Source organism: Primulina huaijiensis, chromosome 6 (genome assembly GCF_012295235.1).
Source record: "Primulina huaijiensis isolate GDHJ02 chromosome 6, ASM1229523v2, whole genome shotgun sequence".
Lineage (NCBI taxonomy): Eukaryota > Viridiplantae > Streptophyta > Magnoliopsida > Lamiales > Gesneriaceae > Primulina > Primulina huaijiensis.
The window spans coordinates 18,340,431-18,362,123 of record NC_133311.1 but is presented as its reverse complement, the minus strand read 5'-3'; the positions used below and the strand labels follow the sequence as shown (position 1 = coordinate 18,362,123).

Below are 21,693 nucleotides of genomic sequence, written 5' to 3'. Positions count from 1 at the left end.
AATAATATATATAAAAAAGTTTTTTTTGTCGTTTTTGAAAAATTTCTACCAAAAATAATATGCTATAAAAGAAATACTTATTAGTATTAATGCATCTACATACTGTATTAAAATATTTAGTATGTCTTTTGTGAGACGGTCTCACGAATCTTTATCTGTGAGACGGGTTAACTCTACCGATATTCACAATAAAAAGTAATACTCTTAGCATAAAAAATAATATTTTTTCATGGATGACCCAAATAAGAGACATGTCTCACAAAATATGACCCGTGAGACCGTCTCATACAAGTTTTTGCCTAAAATATTTGAAAACAAATGAGAAATAAATACGTAGTTAAATGTGAAGCCTTTTCAATTTTTTTTAAAATCAAATTTTAATCATGCTTTTTGAAATATAATATAAAATACATTTAAGTGTCTATATTGATTATATCAGTTCATTTAATTTAAGTTATTATTTTGAGTTTCGTGTTACTTTTATATATTTAGTTCTCAATATTCTTTAACATAGTAAATAAAATCTAATTATTTATATATAATATTATGATTTTCAACTTTTTAAAAGTGTCGTCGTGAATTTTTGGTATATCGATTATCTGTAAATTGTTATTGTTATTAGTGTCATCATCATTACCATTTTGAATCAAAATTTATTCATATAATAAATAACAAAAAATTGACTTTATGAACAATATTTATTTATTTTTAAAAATTTTGATAGATAGTATAATATATAATTTTTTAAATTTATTTTTTCTATCATTTTATTAACAACATTTTCACTCAACCAAAATAAAAAAAAATTGATTTAATGACAATATTGTTATCAATATTTTAGAGTTATCTCAATAAGGGAGTTATCTCAAATGACAAATTTTTTTGATATAATAATTTTTTATATTGATATTTAAAATTTAAATATATTTATGATATTATATAAATAATTTTAAATAATTATTCAAATAATATTACTTGTTAATTTTAATTAGAAAAAATAACACTCCGTACATGACATATGTGAAATATCAGTAACTCATAACGTAATGATTTCAAAAAACCAAAAAATAAATTTTTTTTTATATCAGTGATGATTATTTGGCATTGGGTTTGCAACCTCTAATTCAAACTGTCATAATACTTTCTTGTGTGTCATTTCAATTGTAATCAACTAAATGTATTGTTATTCACACCAAACAATAATACTTTGTAAAACTTAATACAAAGTACAAACTTTGAATGTATCGTTCGTATTAAACAATATATATTTTATATAAATTCCCTTTGATTAATGCTATGAATATTATATTGTTGTTTCTAATCAAATTAACAAAGGAAATTGTTTTCCCCAAAATTAATAAAATCAGTAAAATAGATATTTTTTTTTCCAAAGTTAAATTAAATGAATCTTAAAGTGACTAAAACGTAGTGTATCACAATCAACCAAAAAGTAGATCACATGATTCTTCAATTAATGAAATCTTCTAGGATTGTATGTCATCAAAGTTGATTCTGACAAAATAATAAGTTTGAATGATACGCGTCATTTTCTTGAAATTATACTTTTTTGTTCAAAATAAGAGGAGTCGTCTACACTCCCAACACAAATCCTTAAACCGACACGAATGATGCATACGTACAACAAAACACAATGGAAGATTTATAATCAATACTTTTGCTGCCATAAACAAAAAAACAATGAACTGTTTGTTTAGATTGTGGTCTGGAAGAGTATAGATGGAAATAAAGAGAGGAAAAAACATAGAAACAACATAGAAAACAAAGGCAATGGGTACAACTTTTCAGACCATTAATTACAAAACTAAATGTGGAATAACAAAAAAAATACTTAACTCTCTTCTAGTCTAGATAAAAAAATGGAAATTCAAAAAGCTTCAAGATCGACAGTGTAATACATGTGCTGAGGCAATATGCTTAGAAGGCGTAGAAAAGAGACCAAATTAACCTGCACAAATTAGAAAATAACAATGTCAAATGTCGAGATATTGCCATCAAATTCACAAGCAGAAATCATCTGTCCACAGGAAATGCTGGATATGGTTTCATAGTAACGACACAAAACGAGGTAACACGAAACTACTTTTATATCTTCACGACCTTTTACAGTGTAAAAGCACAACAGCACATATCACGCACACATATGATGGATGACATGAGAATGTTGGAAACAAATCTCGCAAGGCACACCTGGAATTAAGTAAAAACGGAGGGGTTTAACTCATCACTCATCCGAGTGTCCCCGTTTAGCCTTCCGACGTGAATGTTTAGAGTTACCATTGCGAACAGGCTTCCTCACCTTGTTGCTGCAATCAAAACATTATTTCATAATAACAAAAAAACGAAAAAAAGACGTTGCATAAGTTAAATTTAAGAAACAAGCTCCACAAATACAAACTCAAAACAACATTTTATAAATATCGAAAGAGAAGAAAGCACAATACGTAGACCAGTTGACTAACCAGAAAATCGCTGAACATAATTTCCACAGAAAAAAGATGGGCAGGGCCAGTAGAGCGGAGGCCTACAATATTAAAGGTCAATTGAATAGCATCGTCCAACTTTTTTGGCATTCGCACAGAAATCATGGAAACATAAGACAAAAAAGTCCAGTCAAATTCTTACAAGAAACCAAATCAACTCTTTCGTTGCAAGAGGTTTAGTGCGCTCGTGACTCTTCAGTTTCTCTTTTACTGTGTCTTGAACCTTCATTATAGATGAGAAAAATATGTTTAGATCATGAACCAGTAATGTAGCATGTATATGGACAAAGACAACAGTTAATAATCAATTCAATTATAAAGGAAACCCCTACGATTAATGAGCCACAAGAAAACAAGGCTCTGGTATGGTTCAATTAAGCACATCATCGACAAAAAACCTCAATAATCCTCCCATCGTGGCGACTGCAGAATACAAACTTTGAAGGCAATAATAAGTTCACATACCTGATTATGGTAAGTAGTTGCAGACTCAAGGAATTTCCCATAGGCATGAATTGCTTCCTTTGTATAAGGCTTCAAAGTAACACGTACTTTATCAACATAAGGTCTAGTTGCAGTGGCAGCCTGATCAATATACGGTCTGCTGAATTTCTTCAATTCCTGCATGGTAAGCAGACGATGTTTCATACTGCAGAATAGAGAAAAGATAAGCAAGTGAAATAACTGAACCAATATCTCACCTGAAAATAGGGATTCGTAAGCTCCCGAACTTTAATGACATGGGGAGTAACAGCAATCTTAGAAGCTTCATATATTTCAATAGTTTTTTCAGTCAACGATTTGACATGTGGTTCGACATTGGTAGATATCACCACCCACTGTTCCTTAATCGCTGGTACCCATTTCTTCATAAGATGATGAATAGAATGAACACCAATCACAAATTAATAGAAGGAACAATGTAGGCAAAGCACAACAATAAACAAAGGGATAAAGAAACAAATTGTACCCTATTAACATTACGCCATGCCGAATGCAATTGAAACCAAAAATGATCTCATTAGACCACACAAACCGATTCAAAGTATATAAAAACACAGATAAGCTAATTATCAAAATACTAGGATGTAAACACGCGTAAACATAAATAAAGAAAAAGTCTAATTGAAATTTATTACACACACGATTGTCAACTTCCCTTTTCTGCATCAAAAGCTGATCAGAATAAATCAAACACGAACAATCAGGATATATGAGTTCTTGTGAGACTTACAGTTTTAATTGTTTCCACATGTGGTGCAGCCCATTCTTCGGCTTGCGTCTTCTTCTCTATAGCCTGAATTGAGATAAAAGGGCAAACTAAATATTCCCGAAGGAGAATCACATATATCACAATGTCCACGAATCAGAATATGCAGTTAAAAAAACAATGACCTTCTGCGTCATCATCTCCATAGCAGGCTTCCCATGCAGCTGCCAGTTCTTCTCCAAATGTAACTGAAAATTGAAAGTCAGTCAACTAAATAATAGATAAAGCACATAAATTGGAGAAATTAGAAAAATAATATAAAAAATACCTGATATTGGATTAAATATTCTGCAAGCCAAGGTGGAAACCATGCACCACGGGCCTATTAACAGTTTTCGCAGATATTGAAGAGGCAAATTCAATAAGAAATATATCCAAATTGGTTTTTACTTGCTAAGAAATGAAATGACATGAATATATTCAAAATAACAACCAATCGAAAATTGCAGGAACATGAATTACATGCTCTTTCCCTTTATGTTCAGCAAGTCATTCAATTTGGTCAAATTAATCGTCAGAAGTAAAACAGATGAGAACTTAACACGAAGTTCATAGCTGATTTTGTGATAATTCAAATTTGCCCGAGAAGCTTGTAATTCTAACTAAAGTTGTCCAGTATCTCTATCCTATGCATTTTATAACTGTTCTGATTGATGCAATTATCAATCACAAGTAAATCCAAATGGTGATAGTTGGAGAAAGCCTTGAAACAACTATTATACACGTATACAACATGATACTACAATATATTGACAATTTAAAGATTGAGCCTTTAATAACAAATCAAATAGTCCATTTTCCACTAGATAATTTTTGCATGTGCGATATTAAGTCAATCTAGTTTGAGAATACATTTACTTCATAAATATTTGTACCTGGTTTTAGAATAAATTTACTTCATAAATATTTGTACAATGGGCCAACGATTACTCTCTAATGATTAAACAATTAAGGACTTCACTGATCAATGCAATTGGCAAGTATGTAGGGCTTGGCTGTTACATGTTTCTCACTCGTAAATGTACGGAGGATTTTGATACACAACTACATTATAAAGAAGAAAATCTCAAGTGTATTTAGTGTATAAAAAGATTTCAGGGAGGGGGAGGTGAACAAAACAGTAGGATTTAACAAAATATGGATGCACAATAAGCGTATATCATTTACTAAATATTCATATCCAGAGCTTTAGAAATACAAAATAATATAATGAAACTATACCTCCATCAACTCCTTGGTTTTGGATGTAGCTTCAAACTTTGCCTTCATCATTTCTTCCTATATATATTTGGTACAAAAAAAATCAGCACTTGATCAAACAAATCAATGCGTATTAGTATTTAATGCTTTGTTATATTGTTGACACGATACCTCAGCAATTTGAAGAGCTCGTTCTGTTTTGCGCAACTTTGTTTTCTGTTCATTATAAATCTTTTGAAGCTGTAAAGACAAAGAATGTCACGGTAATAACAAATTACACACAGAGTTAAATAACATACTAACCACATCAATCAGAAAATTATTGAAACTTTTTTAATGATAACTCATGAAATGCAATAAATAATTAATGTCGAGTCCATGCACTTCTCAACGCTCTACACTAATTCATGAAGATTAAGGATGGAGAACATGACTGCCCAAGATGCAGCTATTAGAAAACAAAAAACTTGAAAGTTTTCAAATAGTTTCAACTTTTTACACGTGGGCGACTCTTCGGATACATGTGACTTACATTCTCAACTTTAGAATTCAATTCCGATGCCTTCTTTTCAACTTCAGCAGACCGGGTTTCCAATAGATCTTTTTCCTTATTTCTCAAAGCAATATTGGTTTTGAGTTTCTCCACCTCCTTTTCTAGTTCATCAACTTTTGCATGTGCCTTCCCAATTTGTTCAGCAACATCTAACTTTCCCTTTTTCTAAGCATACAAGAAGCCTTAGATACATATATAGCTTGAACATAACCGTTTCTTGAGCTCGTTGTTGAATCAAACATGTTAATTTATACATAATGACTCACATTTAGAGACAAAATTTCTCTCTCCAATGATGCAATGCTATCTAATTTTTCTTTTATTATCTTCTCCTTTGCAGCAATCACCTCATCCTTGACTTTGGTTTCTCGAGCTTTCTCGCCAATAAGGGACTCTTAATACCAAACAAACATGTAAGATAACAGAAGACAGTAACCAAATAAAATAGCAATAAGTTATTCTGCTGTGTCTAATGGCACGAGAAGGCAGCAAGACAACAAGTGTTGTACACTTGTCGGTTCTCATAAAATTTAGCGAGGGAATAAATTTTAAAGTTTGCAACAAATTGAACGAGACGAAAAGAGGGATCACAACAATCCTGACGGGTTTAACATTCTTAAGGTATATGTAACTAGCCTTCCTTCAGTAAGGCCCGAAGCAATAGTGATATGATATCCTATGAATCTAACAGGTAATAAGTTTCACTTTTCAAGAATCATGAATCTGATTTATTCTTGTATGTACTATACATGCTTGGCATTGGTAAGCCAATTCTTTAAAATAAACTACTATATCTCACAAAATTAAACTTTCAGAGAACCATCCAAATCTGATTGCCTGAAGACACAGCACCTGTCATTAGTCACTACCACCAAAAATTTCAAATATATAAAAGTTCATTCATTTAAAATAGTAGACAACTGAACGCAATCAAGCAGAAATACGGCCAGTTCCACAAAGCATTCCACCAAGTTACACAATTTTTCCACACAATCAGCACGAATGCTCTTCAAATGGATATTTTCATAACTTGCCATGTATACGGAAGGTAACAGCAGAAACCGAATACTCCATACCTTCCAAATAAGTATTAATTTTTCCAAGGTTTTCTTTTCATCAGTAAAACAATCGCAGCTCTGAACATAAGTTCCAACGTAAGGACGATGGAATAACATTTTCGTTTTCCATTAAATAAAAAAACTTGAAAACAATAGGTAACAAACACGAAATATAACAACTTGATTCAAAATCGTCCCAATAAAACAGGTCAAAATCAAGGGTTTTCCACTTGGAGTGATAAAAAGAGGAAATCTTCAAAAAAACTAACCGAGAGCATGGATCTTGGTCTTGAACCGGTCTACGACATCTGAATCGTGGCCTTCCGATCTAGAAACACCATCGGCTTCCGAAATCAACACATCAGCATCGGCAGCTATCCGGCCAACAATTAGCGAAAGAAATACGGTAAATATGAACAGCTTTAACACCGCCATAAAGCCACAGATCGAGGCCACGGCGCACCGATCACTGAATATCGAGCAATTTTATTCGTTTATCTCGAAATCTAAGACGATAATATTTTGTTTGAAGTGTATTGTCTTTTCACGATGGGCTCGACGAAGCCTTCACTTTATGATATTTCCTAAGCTTTAAATATCAGGACTACGAGTAACTTCTGAGCTAATTGACGATAATGCCCTCGGCGGCAAACAATGGCTGAAATACCTTGTTTGCCCTTTATAGGTGCCATTCGTACAACGTTAAATTTTATAATTATTAAAGAATAATAAATTAAGATTGAATTATTATTATTATTATTATTATTATTATTACCATTATCATTTTCAATGTTGTTAAACATGAAATCCTAAGAACATAATATTTGATTTTTTTAAAAAAAATATGTTAATATAATTATATCAAATCTATATAGAAAATATAATAATTTATTTTTATATTATGTGATAATTTAGTCAATTACTAGTGCAGGGCGACGTGTCCTTTTCAGTTTACATATATTAAAATTAATAATATATAAAAATTATTTAATCATTTATGTGGTGGTGGTAGGGGTCGTTGGCATGCACGTGTCTTTTTGGTCTGACCCAAGCTCCCACCTAATGTACAACAATAGCAGAACGATGTACAAACTTATTTTTACATATGTTTTTTGAAGCATTAGTTCGACAGATTTGATTGGTAATAGAAGTTATTATAATAAATTAAGTTCGAGAAAATATTGAATATTATATATAAGAATAAGTATCTTGTGAGACGATATCACGAATTTTTATCTGTGAAACAGATCAACTCTACGATATTCGCAATAAAAAATAATACTCTTAACATAAAAATTAATAGTTTTTTCTTGTATGACTCAAATAAGATATATGTCTCACAAAATTCGATCCGTGAGATCGTCTCACACAAATTTTTGTCTATATCTAACTTCTCGCCGTTGTACATGCAAAGCAAATAAATTTTTTTGAAACTACAAAAATATAGGACAAAAACATGTTTGAGACGGTCTCACGGATCGTATTTTGTGATACAGATATCTTATTTGGGTCGTCCATGAAAAAATATTACTTTTTATGCTAAGAGTATTACTTTTTATTGTGAATATCGGTAAGATTGACCCGTCTCACGGATAAAAATTCGTGAGACCGTCTTACAAGATACCTACTCAAAATATAGTAATTGATATTAATTTAGTAACTATAATTTAAAAAATATATTAACTAATTATAATAACAATAAAAATGCAATTAATAATAATAATAACAAAAACCCTTGATAATTTATTTTTAAAAAAATTAATACATGCACACTTTAGTTTTAAGAATAATAAAATAAGTAATAAGTGTAAACTTGATATCTGAAATGATATTTTTTTTAAGTTTACAGACTAAAATTAGATAGTAAAATAGAAATAATATTAATAACTATTGCAATAATATTTCTAAAATTTAAATCACGTAAATGATAAATACAATAATAATATTAACAATAAATTGTTATATCTTCGTTAATTTGAAATATTAATTAATAACTAATAAATTACAATAACATATAAAATAAATATATAAAACTATAAGAAATTTTATTAGTCGTTTAAAATTTTCCGAACGGCTTACTCTTAAACTCGTTTTGGAAAACTTGGCAGTTGCCAGTAAATTCAAGAAAATGGTAAGCAATCAAACTCCTACTAATTTTTAACACATCACATTCTGTTTCCTCTATCGCCCTTCCATTTGCTCTCCTCTCTTCTTGTTCCTGAGGTAGTCTCCCTGTTATTTATTGTTTTAGTGTTGCCAAATTTGAGGGCCACGATGGGTTTTATGTAAGACATTCCAGGAAAGTTTCTCTTCTCTTTCGGTAGAGCTCGTAACTGAGGCAACCAAAATGCCACGAATTCTCCTTCAGGATCATAATTCTGAGCCTGAAAAATAACAAAATAAGATTAACGTAACTCATTCCGATTATAAGCAATTTTATACGTTCCTAAACCCCGAGACCGTTGGACCTTAAAGGTACTTCAGAACCCACTTTTAGGATTGGATTTCAAGTTAGTAACTTCTCTTTTTTTCTCCTTTTCTTCTTCGTTTCAAATAAAAAAAATGAAAGCGTTGAATGAATAAAATATCCAAAGGGGGTGGGTTCATGGTCAAGAGGAAAGATGTGCAAGGAAATATTTCAAGACGTTATTGACCGGACCAAGAAAAAACCATGCAACATGATGCTATATTGTTTTAAGCTCTGTTGAAAACTAAATATATAATTCTTTACATGGGTGGTTGGCCAAAACTTGTAATTTGAATCGCGTTCAAGGTTGATGTCGGCAGGGTCTATCAAAACTCAGTCACCTAACTTGGTTGTTTAATAGAGTTTGTGACCTTCATGGGCCATCGGTTAGTGACCAGTCAAACAGATCCAGCCTAGTTAGTGGAATAGCTGATAGATTATCAGAACATAGGTCTAGGATTATGTGTGAGTGTGTGTGAATATTTTTTTAAGAAAGAACCTTACTTGTTTAGGAATGCTGAAATATCTGTCTTCCCTAGGATCATTCCCAACACCTATATATAAATAGTAAGTAAAACCACGTTTGTCGTCATTCACATTTAATAAGATTGACAATTGTCGAAATGCTATGGGATTACCTGCTCCATAGGTCCAATTTCCATAGTTGGAACACGGATCATAATCCAAAAGACAGGTCTCAAACCATTCAGCTCCCATTCTCCAGTCGATGCCCATGTCTCGAACCAGAAAGGAACAAACAATCTAGGAGAAAAAGAATGTTCAGACATTACCTTGGCTACAGTTTCTTGATTCCATTCGGTCTTACATGATATCTTCATTTTTCTTACCTGTCGCCCACGATTTGACATGAACCCAGTACTCAGCAATTCCTTCATGTTTGCATCAATTAAAGGGTAGCTGGAAAAAAATGGCAACAAAAATTGGCTGACAAGAACATGTTCTTTGCTAATTTTTAAAAACAAAATGACCATAAGAAATGTTTGATCAATGGAATATGAGATACAGTACCCCGTACAACCATTCTTCCACAAATCAAAAAGTGCCTGATCTTGGCTCCAATTAGCCTGTATTTTTCGAGGACCACCTGAACAGAGACATGACCAAGCATAAGATCACATATGCATTTTGGGCCTCCCTATAAATTCTGAATAGTTTTTTGGTAAATTTTTTACCTGCATGAAAGAGAGAGTTACCCTGCTTGATTGATAGAAATCTGAAGTAATCTCTCCATATCAACTCAAACAATACCCTGAAAAACATAATAACATTTCAAAGATACAGCACGCTGAATACAGACTTGTCCTTTTTACTTTAATGCAATAACGAATAAACAGAATTTATGATATTTCAAAATCTTGTCGTCTGAAATTTAACAACACTCAAAAGACTAGTAGCGAAATAAAATTTTTAGACCAGCAACATTTCATTTTTGAACGAGAATCCAGAAATGAATAGCTAAAATGCTTAGTGAAGAATACCAGTAAGTCGAATCATTCGATTCTCTTGTCTTTTCATATCTCTTTACCTAAATATGTCGATAGAAATTGGGCCTCTCAGCGTATAATTGAAAATTTGTTATTAATGGAAGAGATGAAAAAAATAGCTTTGTACCTCTTCATAAATGAATCGGGGAGAAAGGCATCCTGATGCAAGCCAAATAGAAAACTTTGTTGAGTAATCGGGTCCTAACATTCCATTTCTTGTGATTTTATAAGTCCTCAACAGATCCTACAGAAGGAAAATAGCGATATTTTTTGTCATAAAGACAAAATGGTTAACACTACTCAGACCCAGAAAATACGAGGCACGGAATGGCTGGGGGTTATTTAATGCCTTCGGGGAGATTGACATTTGAAAAAATTCAAATTTTTTCATGCAAAGGGGTTGATAACTCTAGCCTTCACTGGGTCTGTCCTGGTAACTAGATATAAAGCACAAGCCAAATGTACTTGCCTTCTTCCAGAAATACTCCTGTACTCGACTCAATGCTGCACTTTCACCACCCGCAAAGGACATTCCTTTGCTGACCTGCACCAAGACCCAGTAATCTGAAGAAAACTTATCACCAAACTTAAACTAGTTACACCTGAAGTGAACTTCTTATACATAGAGTTGAACAGAACGTGCCTTTTCTGTCTGAAGCCCAAGTGAAGACAACTCGGGAACAGATCCCCAATCATCGACATTTGGTGCAGGTCCAAGTGATGTTGGGAACTTAATGCAATTCCGTATCGAAGATTTTGATTCAACTGACTGAAATTTTCATAATCAGACATCTACTAAACAAGAAATATCTGCCGACAAGTGACACGTGGAGATCAAACTCTAAGAGAAAATTGAACCTTACGGAACTGGGTATAAATATCCGGTAAGGACTCGCAGCTAAATGGAAGGTCGTCTATGTGATACATACTACAACCCCAGATCAATTCTAATGTTGTTGACGTTGGATTCAGAACACTCTGCAAATTTTTGGATACCAACCTCTCGACTGTCAGCTCTTCGCTGCACGTTTCTTTCTGGGCATAAACCTGATAACTAGACAGAAAAACTTGATAAAAAGACTATGATTCAAAAATTATAACAAATAGTTCGATCTATGCTAGTAAAAGACAAAATAAAGATTTTCTTAACAGTGTGAACTTCATATGTTTTTGCGAGTGCCGGAAGGACGTCCTCCGGTTTCCCCAGCTGTATAAAAAGATTGAGACCACGCTTCAACAAATTTCTTTTCAAGTCCGCTAAACATTGTATTAGAAATTGTGCTCTCAGGGCTGCCAAAGAAGTAAATACACAAGGTTCTCACATATGTCAAAATTCAAAAGAGAACAGCCACATCAAGCACTACTAGATAACAATCTCACACGTTGCAATAACAGTATAGATATCCCATTGAAAGTGAAGGAGGTAATAATAATGTAGCTCGAAATGCATTGCAGGATACAAAATCAATCAACATGTTCAATAAATGGGAGTCCAAAAATCGAACGAAGCATAAAGGAGTCCAAAAATCCAACGAAGCATAACGAACATGACAACAGGAGCCGAAGCACAAAAGTTCCAAATTGGAACCTCGAGTTAAGACAATCATCATCTTTAAAGGTATACTACCAGCATATGAATTACATAGAGCGGTAATTTGATGTTTATCTGTAAGATAGAGAGGTATTTGGTGACCACCTTTGGTCTCTTTAGTATGCCACCTTTTGCATGTCCTAAAATTCCTCTCATTAATATCATATAAAGCATTAAATTTACGAACTATTTAGTATGAAAGGCTGATTTCCTTTCATCTCTCTATGTACTTTCTAATTTCATAAAATACCCTTTATCCGAACAATGGTTTAATGGATAAAATTTGATTTGGAAGTACTAAAACACTATACAGGCAAACAATACGTATCGAGCCCGCAAAGCATGTGCCAAGCAACGGTTTTAGAAAATGAGACAATGCAAGGCAATTGTGGAATGCGTAAAAACGAATGGAATGACGCAACGACAAACATAATCGCAAAATCTAAGCACAAACTGTAAATTAAGAACTTCAAATCAAACAAAGTAACTATTTTTAAAGACACAAGTGACAAGATCAAATACCAACCTCATTTAGTATCAATTGAAGAAGAAAGACAGCTAGTCATAAACAGGGTTACTTATCTTAAATAAGTATTACACGTTAACTTATTTAACTAGCATCAATTTCCAATGCTTCTCCATTACCATGAAACAATGTATAAATATGCAATGATTAAATTTAAAGTTTACTGTATTCTTATATAGAAACTACAAAAATACATTTCAAATCCTTGCATCAATCCATATTCAACCTTAGAAAATTGCACAATAAATTTGAAATATTTTGAGGTCGTTCCCATCTTGCACACTACATATTACAAAACTGCAATCTCCAACAAAGAAAATGAACAAAGTGAACGAAGCGATACCTCCAGTCTTAGGAAACCCAAAGTAATGCGTTGTCCCCAAATGTCTCGGATCAACACAGTAAACGGGCAAGACAACCTCCGATGAAGCCCAAGCCTTAAACAAGACCTCATTGTCCAAAATCCTCAAATCATTCCTGAACCAAACAATCGCAACCCCTTTACCCTTCCGCTTCGGCAAAGCTGAGGACCTATCAAAACTGTACCTCTGAAAAGCCTGATCAGCAACCCGTTCGATTTCATCCGGCCCAAAATCGGGAACTTGGTGCACAGTTTGCGCAGTTCTAACAGCATTCGAGGAGTGCATGGTTCTACTTAAACAGCAAAAAACGACAAATCTTTCGGGTGATTTAGCTTGAAAACTGGGCTTTGTGGAGTGAAGAAAAAGGTTTGCTGAGGGACGAGAGAAAATTATGGTTAGATGATGGATCATCTCGTCGGGTTTACTGTGGTTTTGAAGCAGACGGGGGTTCATTGGTCGTTATAGATAGTTGAGAAGGTGACGCGTGGTGCGTGTACCGTACGATGACGTGGCGTTTCGCTATCCATTGAGAATTTGGGCTAACGGGGTTTGCGCAACGGATCGGGCTGCAAAATAAGATTGGGCCATGAAAAATTAAACGGCCAGTTAGCCAATTAAAAAGTTTCTAATATTGTAATGCAATTGGGCACTTAGTTGACAAATTATTATAATTAAATTTATCAAAAACTTACAAATTAAAGCACCGTTTTAATTTGTAAGTTTTCGATATATAACTCCATAAATATTTGATTTATATTTCAAATTATCGTATTCGAACCGAATTCGAATTGAACTTGATTAAAAATTATGTTGTTAAATAGTTTGTAAAAAGTTCGCATAATTTAATATTTTATTAATATAATATATTATATATCAATTTAATTATCAAAATTTAATCTAATAAGTCGAGAATATATTTGAACATTTTGAGCCGAGTTCGGAAAATAAAATTTTCGAATTGCAAAGAGAAATCGAACTCGATTATATTTAATTTGAATCTTAAAATTTATTAATATTCGATTGGAGTTGATCCAAGCAACCTTACCCATGAGTCTTATAATTGATTTTTATGTGTTTTTGTTGTATTCATTTACAAAAGTAGAATTAATTTATTTAACTTGTGGAGCTCCAAATTTGCAGCAGGCGAGAACTCTTCCAGTCATCGTCATCCATGGGCACCAGCGATCCAGCCACCGTTTCCAATGTCTTCGTCTACGGTAGCCTCCTCTCGGACGATGTCGTATGCGCGCTCTTGAGTCGCGTCCCTCCTTCTTCCCCTGCCACCCTACCCGACTAGTTAGTCTCTGTCAATTTCTTCCTACAAACATATACATACATACATCCATGTACCTTTTCAAGATGAGGGCGTATTCGTAGCTATTTGTCGAAATTAGCTTTTGCTTTGTTTTTCTGATCGGTTTGTAATATTTGTGGAGATTTAGTGGATGGTGGGCAACTGATGGTACCGCTTCCGATGCCTGATTTATATTATATCCTATTAGGACTGGTGTTTGCCTTTTTTTTTTCTTTCGAATTAGACATTTTGAATATTTATTATTTTGTGATGATAAAAGTGAAGAATAATTCAGAAATGTTGAGCTATAATCTCGGTTGTAGATTAATGCAGCAATTTGTGCCATGAAAGATGTGGTTTTTTTTTTGTAAACAGAAAATCTTTGTGTTCGAGATTGAAACTGCTGTGCGCACGATATAGAAGTCCCTGTTATTTTGGTGTGAATTCATTCATTATTACTTACCTGTGAATCTGAATTGAGACCAAAATGATCTCCATTCTAATTTTCGCACATTATATTTTCAGTGAAGATCACTGTCCAATTCTATGCATGTTCAATATTAATTAGATTTGATTATTTTGAATTTTTATGTATAATTTTTTGAATAAAGTGTTTTTCTTAGCAACATGCAGTAAACAGGGAGCTGTGTTTCTGTTCCTGATATTTGCTTCTTTGTCTTTATTTTGAATAGCCATAGGTTTAGCATCAAGGGGCGTGTTTACCCTGCAATCATTCCCGTCGAAAATAAGAAAGTTATTGGGAAGGTGTGTTGCGTGTTACATATTCAATCTTTTGAACTTTCTTTGTTGCAGCATATTTTGTGATGCCTAGCCGGCGGGTACTCGTGCATTTTCTAATGATTAGAAATTGGTTATAGGTACTCATCGGCATCACCCCACCTGAACTTTATATTTTGGATACATTTGAGGATGTTGAATATGAGAGGAAGACTGTCGATGTTCTCTTTAACGTAGGTCACCATGTCTGGGTTCTTTATCATCTTGTTCTATATTTGTGGTTAATTTGTTTGCTTGAGCTTTCAAGCTTTTGCGACTGAAAGAGATTAACTTGCTTTTCTCTCTGACTTGGGACCTACGCATTCTGCCAAATCATTAGTAGAAGAAGGAAGAGAATAGGCTCCTGCCTTGGTGGAGAAGCCTCAGCTTGCTATATAATAGGGGAAAGATGTCTTATGCTATAGTTATGTGCATATCTATGCAACAATTGCCGACTGCAATTTATGGCACTTAAATATAGAACAGCCATGGACTTTTGTTTGCGAAAAAAGTTAGGAACTTAATCTAAATGTTATTTGGCTGCTCAACTTAATAAGTGTTACTTCTGCATGTACTCTACATTTTGCCGATCTCTTGAATCTGCAGGATGGCTATGAGAAGTTGCAAACGGATACATATGTTTGGCAAAATAAAACGGATCCAAACCTCTATGGCGAGTGGGATTTTGAGGTGAATCTCATCTTTCTTTCGGTCAAAAATAGGAATTTCATTTCCTATCACGCGACACACACACATTTAATTTTATTGATAGATCTGAGAAGAAACTTTTCGAATGATAACTGTCTGCTCAAATTTCGAATGAGGACGAATCTGGACGACGCATCTTGAATAATTGTTGCGATCTCAATTCCTTGCATCGTACAGGAATGGAAGCAACTGCACTTTGAGGACTTCTTGAAGATGACAACAAAATTTAAGGAAGAATTGGAGCTACCCGATTCAAAGACGCGGGTTGCAACTTATGAATCCTTTTATCAAGGAATAGCTAATAATCATTGAATCAATTGTCTCAACATATGATCTCTACCCTCGGTCCATTTCTCCTCAATATTTGACTTTGGATCAGAATCCCATTTGCACAAACCAGGTTAATTTTCATATGTTAAACCATTTTTTTTTCTTAATCTGTTTGGATTTGGGAACTGATGCTCTGCATTCTTAAAGACTAGACAATATCTCATTTGTGACTTTTGTAAAAATACCAAAAAAAATTATTGTAAATGCTTAATTCACAATAATAATAAAAAAACTCTTGGATATTTTTAAATAAAATTTTTAGGATTCTAATTTGAAATTAATAGGTTATTTTAATATTGCATTTTGTTTGTGTGATGAATGTAGCTAGTTGTATATTACAGGAATATACATCCTTCAGAGTCCTATTACATGGGTTGATATGATTGCATGAGTAGGATGTGGAATAATATTGAATAAATATTAATTGATTTGATTACATTTTCTGAACTAATATGTATATGGAATTCATTTCCCTCTTATGCCCGTGAGTGTAAAAAATTCACACTTTTTTGGCTTATAATATAAAAGAAAAGGGACAATTTTATGCAACCTCATTGAAACAAAGATTACCTAATTTGTTAAGCCAACTTGGTCATCAATAAAAAAAAAAGTTTGGTAGGCAGGGAAATAAAGTAAAAACTTTTTTAACCAAAAAAAAAAAAAGAGAGGAAATTAGGGGAATATTTTAATCCCTTCTTTCCCTTGGCCAATTAGAGAGGTAAGCAGACATCATTTCTTTCTTTTTTAAATGGAAAATATTACATTTTTAAAAAAGTTTCATGATGCTTTATTTCATTTTCAGACTGTTTTCAAAGTTCAAAAAAATACATTCCCATTTCATTTAGGTTTCTTCCATTGAAATGCATGCACATTTACTGACACATTTTCATTTGTTGTAACCATCCCGGCCAAAAAAAAAATAAAAAAATACTGTAATCATGTTTTATCCCTCAAAGACAAATATAATTTCAAAAATACTTAGAAAAGAAAAGGAAAATATAAAACATCAATAAATTTATATTGGATGTTATAATTATCTTCACGGAGTAAAACGATCTAACCGTGAAATCTGTACTATAATATAACTTAAAAGATTTAAGTTAAATTATTACTATAATTTTTAATAATACTAAAGGTGTTGGTCCTATAATTTTTTGATACACCAAATCAAATCTCTTTCTTAGTCAAGAATTAAATAAAAAGTTGATTGCAACAAAGTGTGATGCTACACTTGGCAAACCCAATTAGACTTTTGAAGGTATCTATGGGTTGGTCTTTATATAGGCCGGTGATGTCCAAATCAATCTCCAGAACAATACCCTTTCTTTTTTCTCTATGTTAATCAATGAAAAGCCTATTCATTCAATTCAATCAACTCAAATAAGGGTTTTTTAAAAAACAAAATAAAAAAAATTAAAAAAAATTCATTGTGTTTGTTAGTATAGAAAACACCACCAACATTAATGATATTGTAATAATAAAGGGTTTTTTTTAAAAAAAAAATTTGGTTTTCTATTTTCATAATATAATAAATCCAACAATACAATATACCAAACTATATTATGGAATGCAAAAGAAGAAGGTTGATTTATTCAAAACGTGATTCCAATTAGTATGCTTGCTTGGCTCCATGGAAGGATACTATTTTATGTTTTGTCACAATGAATTTATAAGGTGTATGTTTATTGGTATTGCTACATTGATTTTCAGAGTAAGTGAAGTTTAAGATAAAAATTTTTAATGAAAACAAAATTATTGATAAATTTGAAGCGAAGAAAAACTCGAATATGTCAAAATTCCAACTAAACATATTATTAATAAGTTGTTAAGAATAATCATAAAAACTCGTACGAGACAGTCTTACGTACCAAATTTGTGAAATAGATCTCCGATCCGACCAAATTCTTGAAAAAAATATTATTTTTTATATTAAAAATATAATTTTTCATCTAAGAGAAATAGATACGTAAGACTTATTATATAACTACTTAAGACTGAATAATATATATTATATATTCAAGGATGACATATNAAAAAATTATAATATAAACGAAACAAATACATCACGTGTGGTTCGTATAAATTATTAATAATCATGATGATAAGAAAAAAACAACAATAACAATCCATGGTCCAAAGTGTAATTTCAGTTTTCCGAAGGGCGTGGAAGTAAATTCGTAACCCAAAGTGTGACCAGCGTCATGCAAAGATTCCTTAGCTTTTTCATTAATCAAAAAGCCACTTTGGCTTCTTCCTCCTCTTTTCACTTCGGTTCACCTAAACTCTCCAATTATATATATAACTCAAATCCCAGACGTATTCCTTCCCTTCTCCTCTCTCTTCTCCACCCTGACACCCACAGATTCTTCGTAGCTAAGAAATCCTTTAGAAAAAATATCGAGAAATCTGCAAATGGAAAGTAAAAAACCAGTTTTTAATGGCGGTTCTGTCTTTGCAGGTTGCGGTAACATGAAAAAAAGCGATTCATTATTGGCGCTTCGTGAGTTCTTTTCTTTAGAAGATGAGAAGAAAATACACCACAAAGTTGAGATCTTTGGAGGGTCTGATCATGGTTTATTTGATATGGAAAATAGTGACCATAACATCCCACTTCCTTTCCGGAGTTCGGTAATCAGTCTTGCTTAAAGTAATGAAATAAATGTTTTATCCTGTTTCCTTTCAGTTATAACATAATTCTCGTGTCTTTTCGGTTGATTTATTTCGTGACTCTTATATGTACTTGGAATTGAATTATTGAGAAGAAGTAATGTGAAAGTAAATATTGTTTTTTTAGTTTCTCTTTGGTCAGAATGATAAAGTTAGCTGTATGATGTTTTTTGTCTTATTGTTTAAAGCTATAATATTTATTTACACGTCCGCACAATTAGAAGGGGCCAATCCAGAAAAATAACATATAAAATTTCATTGGCGGCCATCAGTTATTGCCCCATGTTATTATATGTAGCTCATACCAAAAGATGGCTAAGATTCTCTTTGCTTGCTGATATATGCCAAAATAATTCCAGTTTGATTAATTGTAATATTTAGCATTCTTTGAACCACGATTATGTTGGAATATGAACCGTTCAAGGTATCTCCTTCTGTTAAAAGTTTGGTGGTTTTCTTAATAAAGTTTCATGAATCTTGATCTTGAGGTGATTCTTCAACTAAAGAAATGCAGATGCAATGTAAAGGTGCTTTGGTAATTGGTAAAAGCCACTGCTTTATGCATCATTTTGAAATGTTATGTTGCTTTATTTTTCAAATGGATCTCACGTTTGAAAAAGTTTTTGTCCTTGTTTCTTGTTTCATAGTGGTAGTCACATCTGTAACTGTGGGTGTGTAAATTTTGATCTGTTGGATCTGAAGCTAGTACAATGTGAAACATGCAAGAAGCCAAGCGTTTGGCAGAAATGATTGTTATACCTGCCATGGATCAATAGACTTCATTCTAAATGTTCTAGTGATCACAGTACTCTTTCTTTAACTAGGCACACTAGCTAGTGTTTGCAGAAGCGGGAGAGGGGTTTGATGGTTGCCCGTTCCTCATGAGATCTGTTTAAGTATTGGTTGTTGGACACTGGCGAACAGTGTCATAAAGTGGTTTGAACGATAAAAATTGTAATGGCTTGTTAGAAATACTGAATGATCATAGGAATCAATATTAATATAGGAATTTGGTATGACCAATTAAGTCTCCGTGTAATCTTTCCTTTTTGATGTTCTTTCTTTCGGGACCTGCATCAAGTAAACATGTTTCACGTATGGATCTCTGAATTTCATGAGAAAATGTTGTGGATATTTGAAGTTGTTATAACGAAATCAGTATATTCTTCTTATCAAGTTAAAGCCTTTACTGCGTACCTTTATTTTTGAATTTCAGGAAATTTTAAGAGAATTCTCAGGTTCCAATTCTTTGGCAGACGCCTCATTCTGGTCTCAGGATCTTTATCCTAACCTGTCTAATGCTTCAGCGACAAATGTCTCCAAGTCATCGTGCGGTGAGTGAATGCCATGAAATTCCAACCAGTTCAGAGCTCAGTCCTTTATATTTGCTAATATCTAATTTGCCATCAAATTCTATGCAAGTATGTTATCTTTATGCATGTAAAAATCAGCAAAATTTGATGACTAAATTGGCTCGTAATTCCAGTCGATAGTCCATTATCCTCCATTAATCCCAAGGGTCAGGATAATCAAACAGTTGGACCAAGCAGTGGTTCCTCACATGAGCAATCAGATGACGATGGTCTAGAGACGGAAGCTGGACCTTGTGTAGAAAGCACAGATCATGTAGACATTAAGCGCATCAGAAGGTATACTTAATTCTCTTGAGAAATTGTGGGAAGAAAAGTAGACTATCGAAGCTTGAGCTCGTCTAATCTGAGTTGAAAATGTGATTTCAGGATGGCTTCTAACAGGGAATCAGCTCAACGTTCTAGAAAAAGAAAGCAAGCTCGTTTATCCGAGCTCGAACAACAGGTAAATGTATATGTTTGTTTCTCTTTAAGTTAAGAATCACCTCGAGTTCTCTTAATACTAATTGGGCTTTATGCATGCTGCAGGTCGAACAACTACGAGTTGAGAATTCGTCATTGTTCAAACAACTGACAGATGCTTCTCAGCAGTTTAAAGACTCCTCGACAAACAATCGAGTGCTTAAATCCGATGTAGAAGCTCTAAGAGCCAAGGTATGTAATACGCCACGCTACAATTTCGTCGTTTCATTTCATCGATTTTTCTAGTATTGTGCTCTTGATTTTACCTTCATTAATCTAGGTGAAACTAGCCGAAGATCTTGTGACTCGAGGCTCGCTGACCTCGAGTTTAAGCCATCTTCTTCAAAATTATCTGAACACCACGCCCCAAGCATACGTGCACAACCACATGAATCGGATGGATAATCTCTCCCAGATAATGACTGGCTGTGGAGATGACAATTCTCATAATTACAGTGCTATTACAGATTCACGCATTATTAATGGGCTGGAAAATGTTGATACACTCGGGGGAAATGCCGCGAACGGAGTCATCGGGGACCCTGCTGGTCGTGTGCCGGATATATGGTCTTGGTCACCTCATGTTCCAGCGTCTAAACGATGAATTAAGCAGTACTGTTGATGTTGTTTTAGACCCTTTAGTTTCTGTTGGATGTGAAATATTGATATTCTCTTCTCTTCGTACTAGGATTATTGTGCATGTCCCGTGATGAATGAATTATTCCATGTTAAGGTTTCTAGGTTGATGCTTTAATTTCTATGTTATTATAATAAAAACTGAGCTTGCATTTCGTTTAAGTTGAACAAATATAAAAGATAACTCGACCAAATATATGTTTTAGAAAATTTCCGACCCAAAACGTGATTAAGTCTCCGTGTAAATTATCTTTATATTTGTGAGATGAAATGAGTCGACTCAGTCTATGAGCAATGAAAAATAGTGCTCTAAGATAAAATATAATATTTTGCGTTCAAATAAGTATATATTAAACACTCTATTTTTGACAAAAAAAATGTAAAAACTTTATACTACACAATATTTCTTCACAAAT

The 21,693-nt window shown here is 33.2% G+C and overlaps 4 protein-coding genes across 5 annotated transcripts; 2 read left to right on the top strand and 2 right to left on the bottom strand.

Annotated features, from left to right (window-relative positions):
* Positions 1 to 1,686: 1,686 nt before the first annotated feature.
* Positions 1,687 to 7,154, bottom strand: LOC140979948 (uncharacterized). The gene is made up of 14 exons (XM_073445613.1): positions 6,852 to 7,154; positions 5,791 to 5,918; positions 5,504 to 5,689; positions 5,143 to 5,211; positions 4,993 to 5,049; positions 4,040 to 4,093; positions 3,897 to 3,959; positions 3,736 to 3,798; positions 3,203 to 3,367; positions 2,967 to 3,122; positions 2,644 to 2,724; positions 2,481 to 2,542; positions 2,209 to 2,324; positions 1,687 to 1,966 (listed from the first exon to the last, which is right to left on the bottom strand). The coding sequence occupies exons 1-13, from the start codon at positions 7,015 to 7,017 to the stop codon at positions 2,243 to 2,245; spliced, it is 1,332 nt and encodes a 443-aa protein (XP_073301714.1). The 5' UTR covers positions 7,018 to 7,154; the 3' UTR covers positions 1,687 to 1,966; positions 2,209 to 2,242.
* Positions 7,155 to 8,620: 1,466 nt separating this feature from the next.
* On the bottom strand, positions 8,621 to 13,501 carry LOC140978094 (cryptochrome DASH, chloroplastic/mitochondrial). 2 transcript variants are annotated; one of them, XM_073442878.1, is made up of 13 exons: positions 13,015 to 13,501; positions 11,705 to 11,844; positions 11,413 to 11,601; positions 11,198 to 11,323; positions 11,024 to 11,098; positions 10,682 to 10,798; positions 10,549 to 10,595; positions 10,243 to 10,319; positions 10,079 to 10,154; positions 9,898 to 9,967; positions 9,688 to 9,811; positions 9,554 to 9,603; positions 8,622 to 8,966 (listed from the first exon to the last, which is right to left on the bottom strand). In XM_073442878.1, the coding sequence occupies exons 1-13, from the start codon at positions 13,484 to 13,486 to the stop codon at positions 8,748 to 8,750; spliced, it is 1,782 nt and encodes a 593-aa protein (XP_073298979.1). In that variant the 5' UTR covers positions 13,487 to 13,501; the 3' UTR covers positions 8,622 to 8,747. The 2 variants fall into 2 exon arrangements, with proteins under 2 accessions (XP_073298978.1, XP_073298979.1); XM_073442877.1 differs by having other exon boundaries at positions 8,621 to 8,966; positions 9,898 to 10,154.
* Positions 13,502 to 14,121: 620 nt separating this feature from the next.
* LOC140979249 (AIG2-like protein D) lies at positions 14,122 to 16,223 on the top strand. Its single transcript, XM_073444581.1, has 5 exons — positions 14,122 to 14,329; positions 15,020 to 15,092; positions 15,206 to 15,298; positions 15,711 to 15,794; positions 15,990 to 16,223. Exons 1-5 carry the CDS (start codon positions 14,205 to 14,207, stop codon positions 16,122 to 16,124), a joined length of 510 nt encoding a protein of 169 aa, XP_073300682.1. The 5' UTR covers positions 14,122 to 14,204; the 3' UTR covers positions 16,125 to 16,223.
* Positions 16,224 to 18,406: 2,183 nt separating this feature from the next.
* Positions 18,407 to 21,395, top strand: LOC140979945 (basic leucine zipper 9-like). The gene is made up of 6 exons (XM_073445611.1): positions 18,407 to 18,770; positions 20,026 to 20,143; positions 20,296 to 20,458; positions 20,549 to 20,624; positions 20,708 to 20,833; positions 20,922 to 21,395. The coding sequence occupies exons 1-6, from the start codon at positions 18,555 to 18,557 to the stop codon at positions 21,243 to 21,245; spliced, it is 1,023 nt and encodes a 340-aa protein (XP_073301712.1). The 5' UTR covers positions 18,407 to 18,554; the 3' UTR covers positions 21,246 to 21,395.
* The last annotated feature ends 298 nt before the right edge of the window (positions 21,396 to 21,693 follow it).